General features: G+C 36.2%; 1 protein-coding gene across 18 annotated transcripts in view; it reads right to left on the bottom strand.

Moving 5' to 3' along the window:
• EIF4G3 (eukaryotic translation initiation factor 4 gamma 3) overlaps window positions 1-19,847 on the bottom strand; it is a 373,254-nt gene that overhangs the window by 27,096 nt on the left and 326,311 nt on the right. For all 18 annotated transcript variants that reach the window (XM_077150955.1, XM_077150957.1, XM_077150961.1 and 15 more), the window contains 3 exons: window positions 7,617-7,789; window positions 1,916-2,041; window positions 592-673 (listed from right to left, as the gene is read on the bottom strand). In XM_077150955.1, the coding sequence (XP_077007070.1) occupies window positions 592-673; window positions 1,916-2,041; window positions 7,617-7,789 (381 nt within the window). The remainder of the gene's footprint in view (window positions 1-591; window positions 674-1,915; window positions 2,042-7,616; window positions 7,790-19,847) is intronic.

Raw genomic sequence — 19,847 nt, 5'->3', positions numbered from 1 at the left:
TTTATCACCTTGTGATGCTACAAAACTTTTCCAAGCATTTCAGACCTCTCATAAAGCACTTTCAGTCTCTTTTGAAATTATCTGTTTAGACCTGCCTGCAGGAAGTATTTATTAACTAAAATAAAACAAACTTTGGGATAGAAATTCATAATCATGCAGAATCATCTTTACCTCCTATTTATAATCAGATTACCTAGCCAGTGATCCAGAAATGATAGAATTAATCATTTTATGAATCCTGTCTTTCTTTGAAAGTAGAGGAATTTTCATGGAAATCTCTTAAAAAGTATAAGTAACATAGCCATTTTGTTTTGAGTGGACAAAATTAATTGCAAATAAAATATATCTTGATTTTTTTAAAATTACACCCTATTTAGTTGCAATCAGACAAGTTTTTCCCTAGTTACAGTAAAAAGAGGGACAAATACACCTCGAGAATAAGCTAAGTTGAAGTAGAGACCTTACTCTTTTTTCAAATAGTAAAAGGAGATAGAATTACTTGCACACTGAAACCTAAGCTATTCACAAATCAATATCACTGTCCTTCTTAATATGTTATTGAATCTAACACTCAAAGAGTTTAACACTCACCATTTGTTTGCATAGAAGGTGCAATATTTCAGAGAGCAAGACCCCAGCTCTTCCAACAGGAAGTAAAGGTTTGCTAAATTCTCTGTAAAAGATGGGAGCAGTGATTAAGTAAATCTGAACAAATTCCCTGATCTAGAACAAGCCAGATACTATGCAACCAATTTTAAACAACACTGGGGAAGCAGAAGTTTCAGGGCATATTCTATGTAATTTTCAGCAGTAGTTGAGAGACTTTAAGTTCACCTTTTACTTCATGAAGAAGTTGAGAAGGGACTTTAGAATTCCTGGCCTTTGCCATTTTCCTTAACCATTTAAGTGTTGGAAGCAATACAAAGATCATTGTCCTTAGGAACCTGTTTTACTTAAGCTCTGCTTCAAGCTAAAAGAAGAGAAGTCCCCTAGGTACAGAGAGCTGTGAAGATTAGTTTATGAAGTGTTTTCCTTATAGAGTATGGATGAAACAGAAAGGTACCTTTTTTTATTTTTCATAGTCTAGATCAGTATTTTCAAACTGTTCCACAGGATATGAATGATAGCAATAATTATTCCTCCAAAAAGTATTCTACAGTCAAGAAAATGAGGCAATGCTGAATTAAGCAAAGCTAGTTCTTATTTGTTGTGTTTTGCTTTACTACAAGATTTCATAATCCTTAATGTATTTTTTTTTTTTTTACATGGGCAGGCACCAGGAAGCGAACCCAGGTCTCTGGAATGGCAGGCGAGAATTCTGCCACTGAGCCACCATTGCCTCTTAACGTATTTTAATCTCAAAGAAAAGAGACAAAATAGTATGCAAAGTTTGACTATATAAATAGTTTTGGGGGAAATAATACTGTTTTGAAGAACAGAACTGAGAACTGGTCTATGCTATGTAGCATTAATTCCCTACGCACAACCAAATCTAGGAATGCTTAAGCAGTTTCCTTTATTACAATCCCTAACATATATGCAAATGTCACAGTCTAAGAAGCTGTAATGTGGAAATATAATTTCTTCCAACACTGGAACAGTGATAAGATTAAAAAACCAAATTAAAGCTAAGCTTCCAGGAGCAATCATCTTCCAGTTATATGATTCTGAAGTCACACCTACAATTAATGCTACCCTCAATGAACCACAAGTTCATCATTTCCACATCAGATAACATATAAATGGAGTATGATGCAAAACTTAGAGCTCTTAAATTAGAAGTCTTACATAGTCACAGGTTGCATCCAAGAGAGCCTTCAAAGTTTTAAGGGAATAGCACTATGTCAGAGAGCCAATCAATGAATTTTATGTCAGTTCAACTTGATATATATCAAAAGAAACAAATATAACTTACACGATAAGTTCTCTCACGGAAATTCCGCCTTCTTTCAACATAGGGGTCACCAGTTCAGCAAGGTACAACCAAATATGGGGAATATCAATGGCCATGTCATCAGCCAGTTCCAAAGTTTCTGAAAAACTGAAAAAGAGCAGGAAAAAATTCACATGTAAATGCAATTCAAAAGTTAAACCGTTATTTTTAAGATACTCCAAATCAGCCAGTCAACAAATATGAATTAAGCACCTGCTACATATTAGGTACTAGTTCTAGGCACAAAGTTCCTACTTATATTAGGGTGGAGAGGAAGAGAATAATATAAACAAATGTATACTTTCTGAGAGGGATAACACTTTGAAGAACATGAACGAAGGTACTGGGACATCCTAATACAGAGAGTGAACAGAAAATAGCTCTCTGTGGAGGTGAAATTTGAAAGACTTAAAATAATGAAAAGAGGCAGCCACGTGAAGTTCAGGGTGGGGGTGGAGGAGTGGGGCACAGCTATCCAATTTAATCTTAAATTATAAACCAAAGTTGAAAATCATATCCTCAAAGTCAATCAGTAGCAATTAAAGTTACTATTGTAACACAAGAAAAAAGACAAAAATCCTTGCCTTTAAGAAGCTTAAAATAAGGGGAAAAAAATGGATAAATGAAAAAGGAATCGGACATCATTTAAATATAATCATCATTATTAAATATTACAAATTTTTGTACGTCTAAAGAAAAGCTAACCATTTTAGGCCTTTATGCTAAGAATTATATTTTTATAATTAAATATAAAACTTAGAAAATTCAAACACAAAATAACAGTATTACTTAGGCTGAAAGTCAGGGCTATTCATTTAGCAAACGTAAACAAACATAATTCAAGAGTTTAATTATTCCCATATACAGCATAAATGTTCAAAAAGAGTAGTGAATTTAACTATAGGAGACATATACAAAATTGTGAGTACTAAGGAAAGGGGGGAATAAATGAAGGGACAATGGGAAGATAATCCTTGTCTTCATGTCCTTTCAGATATCTGCATGCAGAAATCATGTGCTTTTTCACTGCAGTTCCAGTTTCCAGCCAAAGTATGCTACTCTTTTTACCTGCCTCAGGTCTACATGTCATTAATTTTTTTTTTCTTTTTACTTAGAAAGAGCTACTTCTACAAGGCAGGGTTACTGTTCTGAAGCTACTATTTCATAACAGTTTGCAATTCTGCCAATATTATCTAATTCTGTGCTTGATGAATCCTTAATGCCAACTTGCTGACCTCACAGCTCCCAATTATTTCACATCTATTTGCTATAAAACTTATATCCATCTTCTCTTTATGTGTACATTTTCAAATCAGTTAATGTGTCACTGATGGAACATAATTTGGCTGGATTCCAGGATTTCTGTTAATAACTCTATCCTACCAATTCATGTTCAATGGGTTAGTGGTATAGATAAGGCTATTTAATGAGCTCATGTTCAACTGTAGCCATCCCAGTCTTTCAGCAGTGTATCTGCTATTTTTATCACATATTACAACTAAAAGATATTTATGCTCTTGATTTGGTGTTCTACTTTCTGGGCAGTAGAATTGTCATGGGACAATTTGCATAACAGAATCAGTGCCAAATCCATACTTATTGATTTAGAAAATTTTGGATGAACATAGGATTTCTCTAAAATGTTTTTCAGGTTTACAGTTTCTGAATTCATTTGCATGATTTTAAAGGAAAAATCTTAGATGTGCAGAAGCTCCTGTGTAACTATTTTTCTTCGGACTACTACACAGCCAATAACAATGCCTTGTATGGTACTTTTTTTTTCCTTTTAAAAACTGGCTGAATGAATAAAACAGAACTCAGCATACCCTTGCTTCTTGGTATGCAGTGACCATTATACCTGCTGGACTGCACTTTGGTGAGGCCTATATAGGGTGTGCATCCTACCTCCCATTTCTACTACAGAAGTTCCACTTTTATTTACTTCATATATGTACTGGGTTCCTATATGGGATACAGGGTTATAAGTTATTTTCTTTAAAATCTAAATTCAGAAAAACTCTGATTATAAATATGCTAGAAGAGTAATATAATGTCACCAAAATTTAAAATGGTATCGACAAAAAAAATGGTATCATAAGCATCTGACACAATTTGTATTATAACTTAAAAATGTAAATATTGTTGTAGATAAACAAGAGATAGCAAAGACATCTATCTAAAAATCAAACTGATCAAGAATTATGATGATGATATAAGAGAATCTAACTACAGGTAGAAAGAAGAATAAATAAAAAACTAAAAGCTTATTTATAGTGAAGTATCATCTTCAAGGGTTAACTAGAAAAAAGAAGGCTACTTAAACCAGAACTTGGTTATGTGAACAAATAGGGGCTTCCCTATTAACCAGTATCTTTAAAGACATTTTGCATTTAAAAATAAGTATGCATGTCCTGTATAAACTCTGAATAATTTGTTTTTACCAAGGGAGAACTGCCATGAACAGTAATAAAAGCTTCAGAAAAGTAGCCAAAGAGGAGATGAAGATTTCTTCTTCAACGAAAATCTTCCAAAGTAAAATAAAATTAATATATCAAGCTTCCTACAGGGCACATATTTTGTGTCTATAAATTCCAACTTTTACCTACTGGTTTTCATTTGTATGTTACACTTACAAAGTTATTCCACTTCTGTGGCTGATCATGACTGCACTCAACTACCTTTACTGGACAGCTTTAAAAAAAAAAAGTTTTCTGAAATCTCATCTAAAATAACCAGCACAGGTTATTAAATTTTAAATGCATCTATATGCACAAAATTTACTTAATAAAGTATTTAGATTTAAGTCCTAAAATTCTAGGAGGATGACTTGATGTTGCTTTTGATCATGCTCACAGTTGACATAGCATCTTGTAAAGAAAGCTCTGAAGGATCTGAGCTTTATTTATAAACAACCTGACACAAAGAACCTATTTGAAATTTATTACTTACTACTCAGTAGCAAGTGCATGTCCTTGTACTTGCACACATGCAAGTGCATGTGTAAGGAGAAATAGCAGATTGAAAGTTGGCCAGTCACTGAACAGCAATCCAGGTGGACTTCTGCTGCTGCTTTCCATGTTTCCCAGTCATCCCTGGTTTGGGAAGCAAGGCAGAAACTGCTTCTACGACTGCTCAGAAGTTGGCAGCTAAGCAATAGCAGCATCCAAGGAAGCTGACCTCAGATGATCCCCCACAATACTATGGAAAAAGGGAGATCTATGGATGTTGGGATTAAAGAGAAAAAAACTTAGGGCATTTTCATGACTCTAATGATAGGGCTTCTCTAGACAGTATGGACTATCAATAAGTGATTAAGAAAATCTTAATCTACCTGCCACAAGGTTTTCGGAGACTGATTTGGGGCTACTGCTTTGTTTCCACCTTAGAAAAAGATGGATGCTGAATTGCCAGGCCTCTCCATTCAGGGAAGAATAGTACATCTCATAGGAATCTCAGTCTAAGAAAAGCCTGGTTAGACCTAACTAAGTATCAGAAACTAGGCTTTGAGCTGCTATATTACTGCTAGCTGCAGAGGAAAAAGGGATGGAGAAAGATGAAGTAGTCACTAAAATACAGAAGTGTTAATCTCATCTTCTGTCTAAATATATAAGGTTACATTATGACAGCTATTACTAGCTGCAGCAATATCATCACCACCAACAACAGCATGCTACCAAGTCTGGATATAATATTTATTTCCTTAGGAGATCCCACAAAATAAAATGCAAGTGTTTGAGATATCATAGAAACCAAGTTAGCACCTCACAAGTTCAATTAAATTTAATGAGGCTAGACTACACTTCTGTGGTCTTTCCACTATGAATCAACTTCTGAGGGTACTTTGAAGAAAGAAAATGGTAAATAGTAATTTAGCATTCTCATTCCCAGAATTAACTGGTGAATATATCATAATATCTGGATAAAAAGCAAATATTTATAAACTGATGTAATGGTTACTACTACAACTGTAGTTTCTGAACCTTGGTTCTCATTTAAATTGGCTGGGGGAAGACTTCATATTGTTTGTGAGGGTGTAGACATCTTCTTTGCTTTTACTCTCTGCACTGGCTGGTTATTAGCATGAACCATAGATTCTTCTTTTAAAACTAGGAAATTATCTGGACCTTAAAAGCCAATAGCCACAAAAACTTTTGCTAAAGATGGCCTTAACGTAGTCATTCAATGAATTCACAGAAATCCAGCTTATTGCTTCCTGGCACCTTGAGCCAATGTCATCATTCTTCACAAAATCAAATGAATAATTATTCCTAAGTATATTCAACCATTGCATTTAACCATTACACTATTCTAAGTGATTGGCCCATATTTGAAATGATCACAGGAAGAAATACAGTGGCATATTATGACATACACATTTAATTTAACAAAATATATTATGGACTTCGCAAAACAGAAAAATTTACAAAAGGAAAAATAACAATACAGAATTCTGACTACCACTCCATTCAATGAGTTTATGGGTCAAGTCAGTATGGGATGGGAAATGTGAACTTGCTGTTACCTCAGGAGGTTTTAGTTCCTATTCCCTCAGAGAGGGTGTCCAGTATGATTCTACATTTACATTTGGCACAAGATGGCCCCTTAAATGAAAACTTTTATCATATGCAATTTTCACCTTAAGCATTGATTTTAGAACCTAACCCCGGGTAAGACTCTGTGTCTGTACCACAAAAATTCTGATCTGTGTACTTGGATGATGATGTATCACAAAGATACCAAAACTTTAAAATGAGGACAGAATACTGAAGATAGCCAGACTTCATGAAACCAGTCTTTGGAATCGTACTGAAAGCAACCAGGAATAGATAAAAATCATTCAAAATTGGGAATTACATATCCTTCTGTGGGGCTACAGAGGACAGATGAGCACTTCTTGGGCAAAGGAACTATGATTTATTGAAAGGAGTTTTTTTAATGTCTAAGGCAATTTTCCAAAATTTTTTCCAAAGAAAAGCTTTTTTCTTCAAAATATACAGGGTTTGGGGTGATAAAAAAATTTTGGCAATGGATGAAGATGCTGGAAACACAACTTTATGAATGTAATAACACCAATGAACTGTATATTTGAAAAGGAATAAAAGAAAAGCAAATTTTAGCTTGTACATGTTACCAAAGAGAGAAAAATTATAGAACAGTACAACACAAACAGTGAACCCTAATGGAAAGAGTAGGCTAAAGTTACTAGCATAATAATAATATTGTTCTATCAATTTAAACAAAAGTACCACATTAATGCAAAATGCTAGCAACAGGGAAAACCACAGAATAGACCTTATGGTAACTTTACTTTCTACATGATTTTTCTGTATACCTACAACTGCTCTAATAAAAAAAACATTTTTAATTAAAAAAAAAAGGACATATAGGGGTTTACATGTAAATGAGCTGGTCTTAAAAAGTTTTCTTGAGGTTAAGGGGTCTCTGCTACCTTACTCACACTGTGGTACAGGTCTAACAATAAGATACAGGAAACCAAATGATAATCTTTGTCCCCTAGCACAGTCTACAAAATGCCATCATATCAACCAACATATTACATATTATCATTATATTACATATCAACATATTTCAGTGGACACAATTTTCATCTATAAATTCTTTAGAAAGATGAACTACTCCCCAAGAGCCTAGTACTTGAATAACACTTGCATAGGATACTAACCCTTTGAAAATATCCTGTTTGCTGAGTTTTTCTGACTGCACCAGCTGATATAGTAACTGGCCCATGTGATCCCTGGTGATTTGGCTCCTTTCCAGGGTGGACTCCACTCCCACTCTGACAAAAACATGTAGCAGGCCTTGGGCATTCAGCTCTTCCACACATTGCATGGCTTCCTATTCAAACAGCAAATAAAAGCTTATTCCAAAGTCTGGATAGCATCATTAGAAAGTCAGGATTAATTTTAAGATCTTTCATCTATGACAAAGTCAATTCAGGGCTTCACAAACAAGAGAGATTTCATATTTACATATTTTTAAAAACATTAATACAGCTCAGTAAAATGAAAGCTGAAATGGGTAATATTAATCATATTTTAATAAGTATATCTTCATAAAGCTGACCTGTTTAGGTTAGCAATTTTAATAAAGATGACTCAAAAGACCAGACAAAATGTATCTTTTTCTACATAATTTTAAAATCTTTTATTGTTCAATTAAAAAAATGGAAAAAAAATGGTACATTATGAGATAGAACTCAATGTCCTGATTCAAAGACTTTAATATGGCAACTGAAGTAATTTTGTTTAGAAAGTTTAATATTTACATAATCTTCAATGTTAAAGGTCTTCCTTCCCAGGAAAGTTACACATGGGAATATGATTAAGTCAAACACTAAAATCCTTTTAGGAAGTTCTTATGGTATGGAGTAGTGCTCCTTACTGGAGATGATCTGGCTAGGTCAGTTTTCTTGCTTGGAGGGTAAAAGACTGGCAGTCACGGTCCTGAGAGCTGAGCTGTAGAAAGGCTACTCAAAATTTAGACTTCCAATGTACACTGGATCACCAGTGGTATACCCTCTACCCTCAGCTATCTCAGCTTTGTCTGGTGCTTCTGAGTGCCTTCAGCTCTTCTGAGGGTAGGGAATCACCTGACTGAAGGGGAGAGGAAGGCATATCTAGTATCTCATTTTGTTTTTTTCCCCCCTACTTAAAATAATCTACCTCCCCTCCAATATTTTATTTTTAAAAATTTCCAACCTACAGAGAAATTATTATACAATGTACATCCATATATTCTCATTTACATTTAGATTCATCAATTTCTCATTTACCCTATATATTTTCTCTCTCTCTCTCTCCCCCCACAATTTCTGTCTCTGAACCATTTGAAAGTTGCAGACATTATCACACACACACTTCACTGAGAAAGAGTTTAAAACGTATCTTCTAAGAACAAAGACAGTAGCCTATAATATAACATCATTAGCACATTCAAGAAATTTAACATCAATAGAATAACATCACTGAAAATATTATCTGATGTCTGGAACATATTGAAATTCCCACAATTACCTTCAAACAACTAAAAGCTTTTTAGTCGTTGTTCTAGGATCCAGTCAAGAACCCTACACTAACCGTTATTTCCAAATTCTGAGATAATGAGCCATTTGAGTATAACCTGGCTGTTCCCTGAAACTTCGTGGCTTTATTTGACATCTGAGATTCAGAGTTCTGAGGCTATGAATGTCAGCATTACCCTATAGAGCAACTGTTAAAAAACTTGAAAAAGAGACCCAACTTCAACCGGAGAATGAAGCTAATATGACAGGACTAAAGTAAATCAGAATACAAGATAAAGAATAATATGGTCTATGTTTTAAAGCTTCAACTTCTGTGTCAGACCAAAGGAAGAGATGTTTATTTGGTGCAACATTTATATTTTGGGTAGTGCATTATCTAATATAATGTATATGGTCAGTTTATCTGAATAGCATAATCACATGGAATCTTGAGTAGGCATGAAATATCATTGGTGAGTACAGGTTAGTGTGATGCCCCTATATATCCCAGGGTAATTTGGGCAGAGAATAAAAAAGTATTTGCAAAGTCCCCTGGAGGGACTGGGGAGGAAGGAGGAAATATTCAACTTCCCCATCTGGGAAAATCCTGATATCCTTGCAAGCATTGAGGACAACTGATTGAATAGGCTAAGCGCTTGATCTTGGGGCTCACCCCTATGAAACTTATTACTGCAAAGGAGAAGCTAAGTCTCCTTATAATTATCCCTAACAGTTACCCCCAGAGAACCTCTTTTGTGGCTCAGATGGGCCTCTTTCTCAAAGCCAGCTTGGCAGGTGAACTCACTGCCCTCCCCCCAATGTTGGACGTGACTCCCTGGGGTGTAAATCTCCCTGGCAACATGGGACATGACTCCTGGGGATAAGTTGGGACCTGGTGTTATGGGATTGAGAAAACTTTCTTGGCCTAAAGGGGGAAGAAAGAAATGAGACAAAATTAAGTTTCAGTGGCTGAGAGGTTTCAAACACAGTCAAGAGGTTATCTAGGAGATTATTCTTATGCATCATACAGATATCCTTTTTTAGTTTATGGTATATTGGAGGGGCAAGAGGGAAATACCTGCAACTGTGAACTGTATTCCAGTAACCCTGATTATTAATTCTTGAAGACAATTGTGCAACTATATAGCTTTTACATGATATATAGCTTTCACCATGTGGGGGTGAAAACATTGTGTCTGATGCTCCCTTTAACCAGGTTATGGATAGACGAGTAAAAAATAAGGACAAAAAATAAAATAATGGGGGTGGGGATAATTGAAATACTAGTAGTCAATAAGGGAAAGTAAAGGGATATGGGATGCATGAAATTTTTTTCTATTTCTTTTTCTGGAGTGATGCAAATATTCTAAAATGATCATGGTGATGAATACACAACATGTGATGATACTGTGAGCCACTGATTGTATACTTTGGATGGAATGTATGTGCGTGACGATATCTCAGTAATATTTTAAAAAAAGAACTTTACATTACATTCAGCTGTCATGTCTGCTTAGATTCTTTAATCTAGAACAGTCCCCTCTCTCTCACGACAAAGACATTTTTTAAGTACTCAGACCAAACTCATCTTTTAAAACTTTCTTATACATATTTTTTTTCCATTTTCAGCCCGATCTGCACCCTAGGCACAATTTTAGTCTGCTAAGTAAACTATCACACTTCCTTCTAATTTCCAGCTTCAAAAATGTTGCTGTCTACTCCCTGCCTCTTTGTTCTTTTGAGTTTTCACCTCATTGTAAACCTGTCACAATCATTATAATGCCTTTTCTGGAGGGAGTAGAAATGAATACAAGTATTCAAACCTCAGATTTTAACCTGAAGTATATTACAATTAGAGTTCATTTACTGTATCTGCATAAAGATCAACTAAACAAATCATTTCTAATACCTCTAATATTTTAATACTTCTAATATTCTAATACTTCTGATATTGCAGCAGTTCATAACCTTGACCTTCTCCCTGATTTTTTCAAGATATGGTTTACGTTGTCTTTGAGCTTTTAACTGAATGACACTTCCTATAGTCTTTTTTTTTTTGACTTTTTTTTATTGTATAGTATAACATATATACAAAGCAAAAAAATAAAAAAGCAATAGTTTTCGAAGCACTCTTCAAAAAGTGGATACAGGATAGATCCCAGTATCAAACTAATTTTTAAACAGTCCCATTACTTCATCATTTCTCGATGCCATTTCTATCATATTTTAAATTCTCTTAAGTGTGTGAGTTTGTTTCTGGGTTCACTTCTGCTGCCTCAATACCACAGGAGTTTTATATTATTTGTAAATGATATCTGGTATTGTCTCTTGCTTTCCAACACCTACAATTTATATAACTGCATACTGGTTAAGTTCTCCAGATCTATGCTGATAGCAATGAAGATTGCAGACTATCTGTTTCTTGTCCCCAAATTTAGTGGAAATGCTTCTAAAGTTTTAGTATTACCTTTGGTGTTTGCTATAGGATTTTGTTGGTCACAGGCTTTTTATCATATGAATGTCCTTCTTGTCGGTATGTAATCTCTGGTATGCCATAAGTTTTTAGTTTTTCTTCCCTTATCCATGGTGCTCTGCTTTAGAACAGTTATTTTTTATTTTTTTTTGCATTTTTTTATTAATTAACGGAAAAAAAGAAATTAACCCAACATTTAGAAATCATACCATTCTACATATGCAATCAGTAATTCTTAACATCATCACATAGATGCATGATCATCGTTTCTTAGTACATTTGCATCGGTTTAGAAGAACTAGCAACACAACCGAAAAAGATAAAGAATGTTAATATAGAGAAAAAAAATAAAAGTAATAATAGTAAGAACAAAACAAAACAAAACAAAAACCTATAGCTCGGATGCAGCTTCATTCAGTGTTTTAACATGATTACTTTACAATTAGGTATTATTGTGCTGTCCATTTTTGAGTTTTTGTATCTAGTCCTGTTGCACAGTCTGTTTTTCTCTTTTAGTATTTTAAATATATCATCCCACTGTCTTCTAGCTTCCATGGTTTCTGCTGAGAAATCTACACATAGTCTTATTGGGTTTCCCTTGTATGTAATGGATTGTTTTTCTCTTGCTGCTTTCAAGATCTTCTCTTTCTCTTTGACCTCTGACATTCTAACTAGTAAGTGTCTTGGAGAACGCATATTTGGGTCTAATCTCTTTGGGGTGTGCTGCACTTCTTGGATCTGTAATTTTAGGTCTTTAATAAGAGTTGGGAAATTTTCAGTGATAATTTCTTCCATTAGTTTTTCTCCTCCTTTTCCCTTCTCTTCTCCTTCTGGGACACCCACAACACGTATATTTGTGCGGTTCATATTGTCCTTGAGTTCCCTGATACCCTGTTCAAATTTTTCCATTCTTTTCCCGACAGTTTCTGTTTCTTTTTGGAATTCAGATGTTCCATCCTCCAAATCACTAATTCTACCTTCTGTCTCTTTAAATCTATCATTGTAGGTATCCATTGTTTTTCCATCTTTTCTACTTTATCCTTCACTTCCATAAGTTCTGTGATTTGTTTTTTCAGTTTTTCTATTTCTTCTTCATGTTCAGCCCATGTCTTCTTCATGTCCTCCCTCAATTTATCGATTTCATTTTTGAAGAGGTTTTCCATTTCTGTTCGTATATTCAGCATTAGTTGTCTCAGCTCTTGTACCTCATTTGATCTATTGGTTTGTTCCTTTGACTGGGCCATATTCTCAATCTTCTGAGCGTGGACCGTTATCTTCTGCTGCCGGCGTCTGGGCATTTAGTCAGATTTCCCTGGGTGTCGGACCCAACAAGGTTGTAAGATTTTTCTGTGAAATCTCTGGGTTCTGTTTTTCTTATCCTGCCCAGTAAGTGGCACTCGTGGCACACGTTTGTCTCACGTGTTTGGAAGGGATCCCCCCAGTCACCGATCTCCGCGGCCTGGGGGATTTCCAATCCAATTCTCTCCGTTGGTTCGGGGGGCCGCGCGTGGTGGGGGCGTCAGCCGCCGCGGTGAGGGGACCCTGTGGCTGGTCGCCGGCCGCAGCAGGCCCGGGGAATTTGCCACTGGACCAGGAAGTCGCCTGCGGGGGAGGGGCGTCGGTCACCGGCCTCCGCAGCCTGGGGAATTCCCCACCGGACCAGGAAGCCGCCCGCGGGGGAGGGCCACCGCGGCTTGGGTAGCCCTCTGATCCGAGACTCGTAGCCGGACCAGGAAGCCGCCTGCAAAAGAGGGGTGCCGGCCGCCTCGCCTTGGGAAACTTGCCTCTCCGAGACTCTCAGCCGGCCCGGGAAGGAGGGAGGGAGGAGCTCCGGCCGCCACAGCTGCCGCTGCTCGGGAAATCGCGCACCGCTCAGGGATCTCACCGCAGCCGAGTCTCGCTGTCAGACTAGCCAGTCCAGACTGGGGTACGCTGTGTGTCTATTCCCTGCCGTAGCCCCAGGAGCTGTTCTGCTCTGTTTCAGTTCACCTAGTAGTTGCTTTGGAGGAGGAACTAAGACGCATGTACCTTACTAAGCCGCCATCTTGGCCCCGCCTCCCTATAGTCTTTTTTGACTGCCCATCATCTTACCTTATTTTACTTTTCCATAGAGATATTATTTTTATTTTTGTTGTGTTTTTAAAATTTATTACCTATCTTTAGAACCAACTTTACCTAGGTTCCCCACTAAAAAATAAGCTTCATAAAAGCAGGGTCTTGACTATGTTATTCACTAAATATACTGTAGTAACCACAGGTACTTTCTCCTAAAATGTGGCTGGCACATTTTAGGTACTTGCTAAATACACAGCACAGATACTGGCTTGAATCCTGGCTCTGTCATTTACTATTGATTTTGAGAGTATCATTTAACCTCTCACATTTGACTTCCTATCACTGAATTATTGTGGAGGTTAAAATGTCTGTAGAAGAACTTGGCACACTGCCAGTCACAAAACACCTGCTCAATCAACATTAAAGTGTTTTATTTTTAATAACAATAGTATTTATTAAGAATAAAACCTTTCTTAGGATGAGTTCTGTAAGCCTCTAGCATGACACACTAATACCTAAAGGTAATGAGATAAAATGTAGCATGTGTTCAAAGCCAAAGACTGGCTTTAATCTGGAATCTACCACTTAGTAGCAGTATGACCTTGAGCAAGCTACTTAATAGCTTGTATTGCTATTTTCTTATCTTTAAAGATGAGTATTAGAATACCAAACTCAGGAAGATATTATGAGGATTATGAACATTTAATGAACACACACAAAATATGTAGAACAGCACCTAGCACATCATAAGCCCTCAATAAATGTCAGAAATTATTACTAGTTCTTATCCCCTCTGTGCAGGCAGAGCTGCCTTATACATTGCACAGTGAAATTCCTGTTGGTGATTGACTCTGTTTCATCCACAGGTCTGATTTATGGCAAACGTGTCTCCAAAGGGTTCTTTTGTTGCAAATAAGGTCTTTTCCTCCTTATACCTTCAGTTCATTACAAGGATATATTTTTCCTTTTTAAAAGTGTTTGCTACTCACTGACTTTGTGGCTCCTTCAAATTATTTCTAAAGTCAGTCTTTTCTTCCACTGCTTTCTTCTTCATTGTCTCTGCTTGTTATCTTACTTAGCTTTTCAGTTTTCTTGTATAAAACTGTATTTCCCTATTTTCACGTAAGTAAGATAAAAGGTGTGCTCCCAGTTTATAAGAATAGTCCTCATTTCTCAGGAAGCTACACATAATAGAAAATTAGGTATACTCTTTGGCTCTTTCCTGCTAATGCTCCTTTTTTGTTGTTGTTGCATTTCTAAGGGCTTTTGCAAAGCACTCCACTCCACCTCACCCATCATCAAAACTTCTTCCTACTTCTTTTGAATTGGGGACAATTTCTGAGACTTGAGGGTCTCAGAAGTCTGAGCCATAGAGAACGAAGTACTTGCTGTGTATAGAAATCAGATAATGACTCACCAGAGGAATTTGAGAAAGGACAGCAAACTAACCCCAAAGCAAACAGAAGAAGAGAAATAAGATTAAAGCAGAGTTAAATGAGTGGGAAAACAAAAGAAAAATAGAAAGAATCAATAAAACCAAAAGTTGGTTCTTTGAGAAAATCAATAAAATCAATGGGCTACTAGCAAGGCTGACAAAGAAAAAAAGAAAAAGGATACAAATAAAATCAGAAATGAGAAGGAGTGCATTGCCACAGTACCTGAAGTAATAAAATAAGTCATAAGACAAAACTATGAACTATATGACAACAAACTAGAAAACTTAGATGAAAGGGATAAATTCCTGGAACAGACAAACAAGCTACACTGACTCAGGAAAAAAAGAAAAGATCTCAACAAACCAATCACAAGTAAAGAAATTCAATCAGTAATCAAAAATCTTTCTACAAAGAAAAGCCCAGGGCCAGATGGCTTCAGAGGGGAATTTTATCAAACATTCCAAAAAGCACTAACACCAATCCTGCTCAAACTTTTCCAAAAAAATGGAGGAAAAAGGAACACTGTCTAACTCATTTTATGAAGCTAACATCATTTTAATAACCAAACTGGGTAAAGATGCTATAAGAAAGGAAAATTACAGGCCAATCTCCCTACAAAGAACATAGATGCAAAAGTTCTCAACAAAATACTAGCAAATTGAATCCAACAATACATTAAAAGAATTATACACCAAAACCAAGTGGGGTTTATACCAGGAATGCAAGGATGGCTCAACACAAGAAAATCAATTAATGCAATACAGCACATTAACAAAACAAAAGGGAACACATGATCATCTTGACTGATGCTGAAAAAGCATTAAAAAAACATCCTTTTCTGATAAAAGCACTTGATGCTCTCTGTCACCACTATTATTCAACACTGTACTAGAAGATCTAACTAGAGCAATCAGGCAGGAAAAAGAAATAAAAGGCATCCAAATTGGAAAGGAGGAAGTAAAACTACCCATTATTTGCAAATGACACGATACTGTACTTGGAAAATCCTGAGAAATCTACAACAAAGTTACTTGATCTAATAACAAAATCAGCAAGGTGGCAGGCTATAAAATTAATGGGCAAAAATTAGCAAAGTTTCTAAGAAAAAATAAAGAAACAAAAAAATTAAGAAATTAGTAACATTTCTATACACAAGCAATGACCTAACTGAGGAGTCAGTTAAGGAAAAAATTCCATTTAAAATAGCAACTAAAGGAATTATGTACTAGGAGCAAACTTAACTAGGGACGTAAAGGACTTGTACATAGAAAATTAAATAACATTGCTAAAAGAGATCAAAGAAGATCCAAATAGATGGGAAGAAATTCCCTGCTCATGGATAGGAAGGTTAAATATAGTTAAGATGTCAATTCTACCCAAACTGATCTACAGATTCAATGAAGTACCAATCAATACTCCAACAACTTACTTTGAAGACTTGGAAAAGCTAGTTACCAAATTCGTCTTTCCCAAAGTCAAAAGGAAAACGACCCTGAATAGCTAAAAGCATCCTAAAAAAAGAAGAACGAAATGGAAGGATTATCACCTTCTGATTTTAAAACTCAGTGGTCAAAACAGCATGGTACTGGCACAAAGATAGAAGTATTGACCAATGGAATTGAATCAAGAGCATATAAACAGACTACCAAATCTATGGTCAACTGATTTTTGACAAGGTCCCCAAAACCACTGAACTGGGAAAAATAGTCTTTTTAATAAATGGGCATGGAAGAACTGCATATTAATAGTCAAAAGAATAAAAGAGGACCCTAAACTTAGATACTATACAAAAATTAACTCAAAGTGGATCAAACCACTAAATATAAGAACTAGCACCATAAAGCTCCTAGAAGAAAATGTAGGGAAACATCTTCAAGACCTGGTAATAGGAGGTAGCTTCCTAAACTTAACATTCAAAACACAAGCAACAAAAGAAAAAATAGATAAACGGGAATTCCTCAAAATCAAATGCTTCTGCATATCAAAAAGACTTCATCAAAAAAGTGAAAAGGCAGTCAACTCAATGCGAGAAAATATTTGGAAATCACACATTGGGCAAAGGTTTGTATCCTGAATACATAAAGAAATCATACAACTTAACCACAAAAGAGCAAACAACCCAATTATAAAATGCACTAAAGATAAGAATAGGCATTATTCTGAAGGACAAATACAGATGGCTTAAAAGCATATGAAGAAACGCTCATTTTCATTAGCTATAAGGGAAATGCAAATCAAGACTACAATGAGAAACCACCTCATCTATAAAAATGGCTGCTATTAAACAAACAAGAAACTACAAATGTTGGTGGATGTGGAGAAATTGGGACCTTATGCACTGCTGGTGGGAATGTATAATGGTACAGCCGCTATGGAAGACAGTTTGGCGGTTCCTTAGGAAATTAAACGTTTGAATTGCCCCATGACCCAGCAATAGCACTACTTGGTATATACCCAGAAGACGTGAAAGTGGTGACACAAACAGACATTTGCATACCGATGTTCATAGCAGCATTATTCACAACCGCCAAAAGATGGAAACAATCCAAATACTCATTAACAGACAAGTGGATTAACAAAATGTGGTATATATGTATGATGGAATATTATGCAGCAGTAAGACGAAATGATGTCCTGAAGTACATAACAAGATGGATGAGCCTTGAGGACCTAATGCTGAGTGAAATAAGCCAGACACAAAAGGATTGATATTGCATGACTCCACTTTTATGACCACAGTAAAACTAAAATTGGAGGCTTATAATACAGAATATAGGGGACTTAGAGATACATAGATGCTAGAGATGGGTGAACGGTTAGCTAATGAGGTTGAACTGAAATGTAAGGGAATAGATAAATGTGAAGGCAGTTCATTAGTGGGTCTATAAGTACTACTACCATATTGAAAGTGAACATGATTGAAAAGGGTTATACAGACCTATGTGTCCCACTGATTAACACTACAAATATAAATAAGATATTGCATGAACTACTTAAAAGGTATGATGATTGTACAAAGAGTGTTTGAGTTTAGGGTATAGGGGGAAAACTGCTACTGCATGCTATGGGCTATGATTCATAGGAAAACATCAGCAGTACCATAGTAAGACAAGGGTAAATAATGTCGGGAGGGACAAGAGTTAAGGGGAGTTTGGACTTCCTATTTGGTGAGAGTGTGTTGATTGGTTATCTGTCTCTTGGGAACAATGAAATTATCTCAAATTTAGAGTGTTGATGGACTGTGGACTTTGGGCATTATACATGATGCCTAACGAATGCAGGTGGCTGAAGGATGCACTGACTGAGATGAAGATTGGCGAATGATGGTGTATACATATGGTCGAATATTGTGCTTCTACAAAAAGGAATGAAGTTGTGAGATATGCTATGTGGTGAATGAACCTGTGGGACATTTCATGAGGCAAAATAAGCCAGAAACAAAAGCAATTATAGTATGGTCTCCTTTAGAAAATGCTTTTAAGAAAACAGGGACCTAGACTATAAGCTCCTATAGCAATCACATTTAGTCTGGAGTGGTAATTCTTACTTCTGGATTTTGGGAGGCTGTTTTATATTTATATAACCTGATATGTAGAGATAAGAATGAAGCTGATGAGGTTGCGATTGAGGTAATTCAGAACATAGGGTTAAGGACAACATTGTTCATATTTTAGAACCTCACCCACTCTTTGAGACTGAGGGAAAAAAGTTTTATTTTGTCCAGAACCTAAATTTTTTGTAGGACATAATCTAACCCAACCTGTCTGGACAGCTCATTGAAACAAGCAAAACACAGGGAGTCCAGAATAAGAATGAGGGCTTTTCATCCTGTAGCTTAATATAATACCTGGACACATCCTAGAATATATTAAGCAGATAATCAAAAAATACTGACAAAGTCCCTTGAGGGATGGGAGAAAAAATATGAACTATTAAACTTTACCACTGGGGAACCCCTGATATGATCTCAAACGTGAGGAACACCAAAATCAATAGTCTAAGCCCTTGATCTTGAGGCTTGATCTTGAGGCTTGCTCTTGTGAAGCTTATGTATGTAGCAGAGAAGCTTAGCCTACCTATAGGTATGCTTAAGAGTTACTTCTGGAGGACCTCTTTTGTTGTTCAGAAGTGACCTCACTCTCTCTAAGCCCAACTCTTGCAAGTGAAATCATTGCCCTCCCTGCTATGTGGGACATGACATTCAGGGTTGAAAGTCTTCCTGGCAGCGTGGGTGATGACTCCCAGGGATGAGTTTGGTCTTGGCACTGTGGGATCAACAATGGTATCCTAACCAAAAGGAGTAACAAATAAGGCATCAGTGGCTGAGAGAGGTTCAAATAGTTGAGAGGCTACTCTGGAGGTCACTCTTACGCAAGCTTCAGCTAGATACTGCTATCTATCATAACTTGTCAAACCCCAACCCAAACCATTCTGCCAATATTAAAGAGTACCTAGGGCAATATATAAGATTCTACAAAGGTTCACTGCATTAAGGTAACTTTGCAGAATCCTACAACCTCCAGATATGTCCCTGGATCAGATAAAAGTCTTGAAACCTAGAGGGGCCAGCCTCTCCAGAACATCAGCTAGTTCTAGCTCCCTATCCCATATTATTGACAGCCCTTTCCAACATGAAAAAGTCAGAATGGGCATAGCCCAAATACCTCAAAAGTGATGCTGGAGTTATATGGAGAAGGTAGGGTTTAACAAATGAGTATGGTTGCTAAATCATTATATTGATATTTCTTTTAGTCTCCAGTATCTTAGAGCAGCTAGAAGTAAAATACCTAAAATTGTAACCCATACCAAACTCTGAAATCTATTTGCAAATAATTGTTGTACTGTGCTTTGAAATGTATTGCTTTTTTGTATATATGCTATTTTTCACAAAAAAGAAAAAAAATCAATAGTGATGATGAAAAAAAATAT

This window comes from Tamandua tetradactyla, chromosome 2 (assembly GCF_023851605.1).
Source record: "Tamandua tetradactyla isolate mTamTet1 chromosome 2, mTamTet1.pri, whole genome shotgun sequence".
Taxonomy (NCBI): Eukaryota; Metazoa; Chordata; class Mammalia; order Pilosa; family Myrmecophagidae; genus Tamandua; species Tamandua tetradactyla.
Note: the sequence above shows the minus strand (reverse complement) of the source record. Positions and strands in the feature narration are given on the sequence as shown.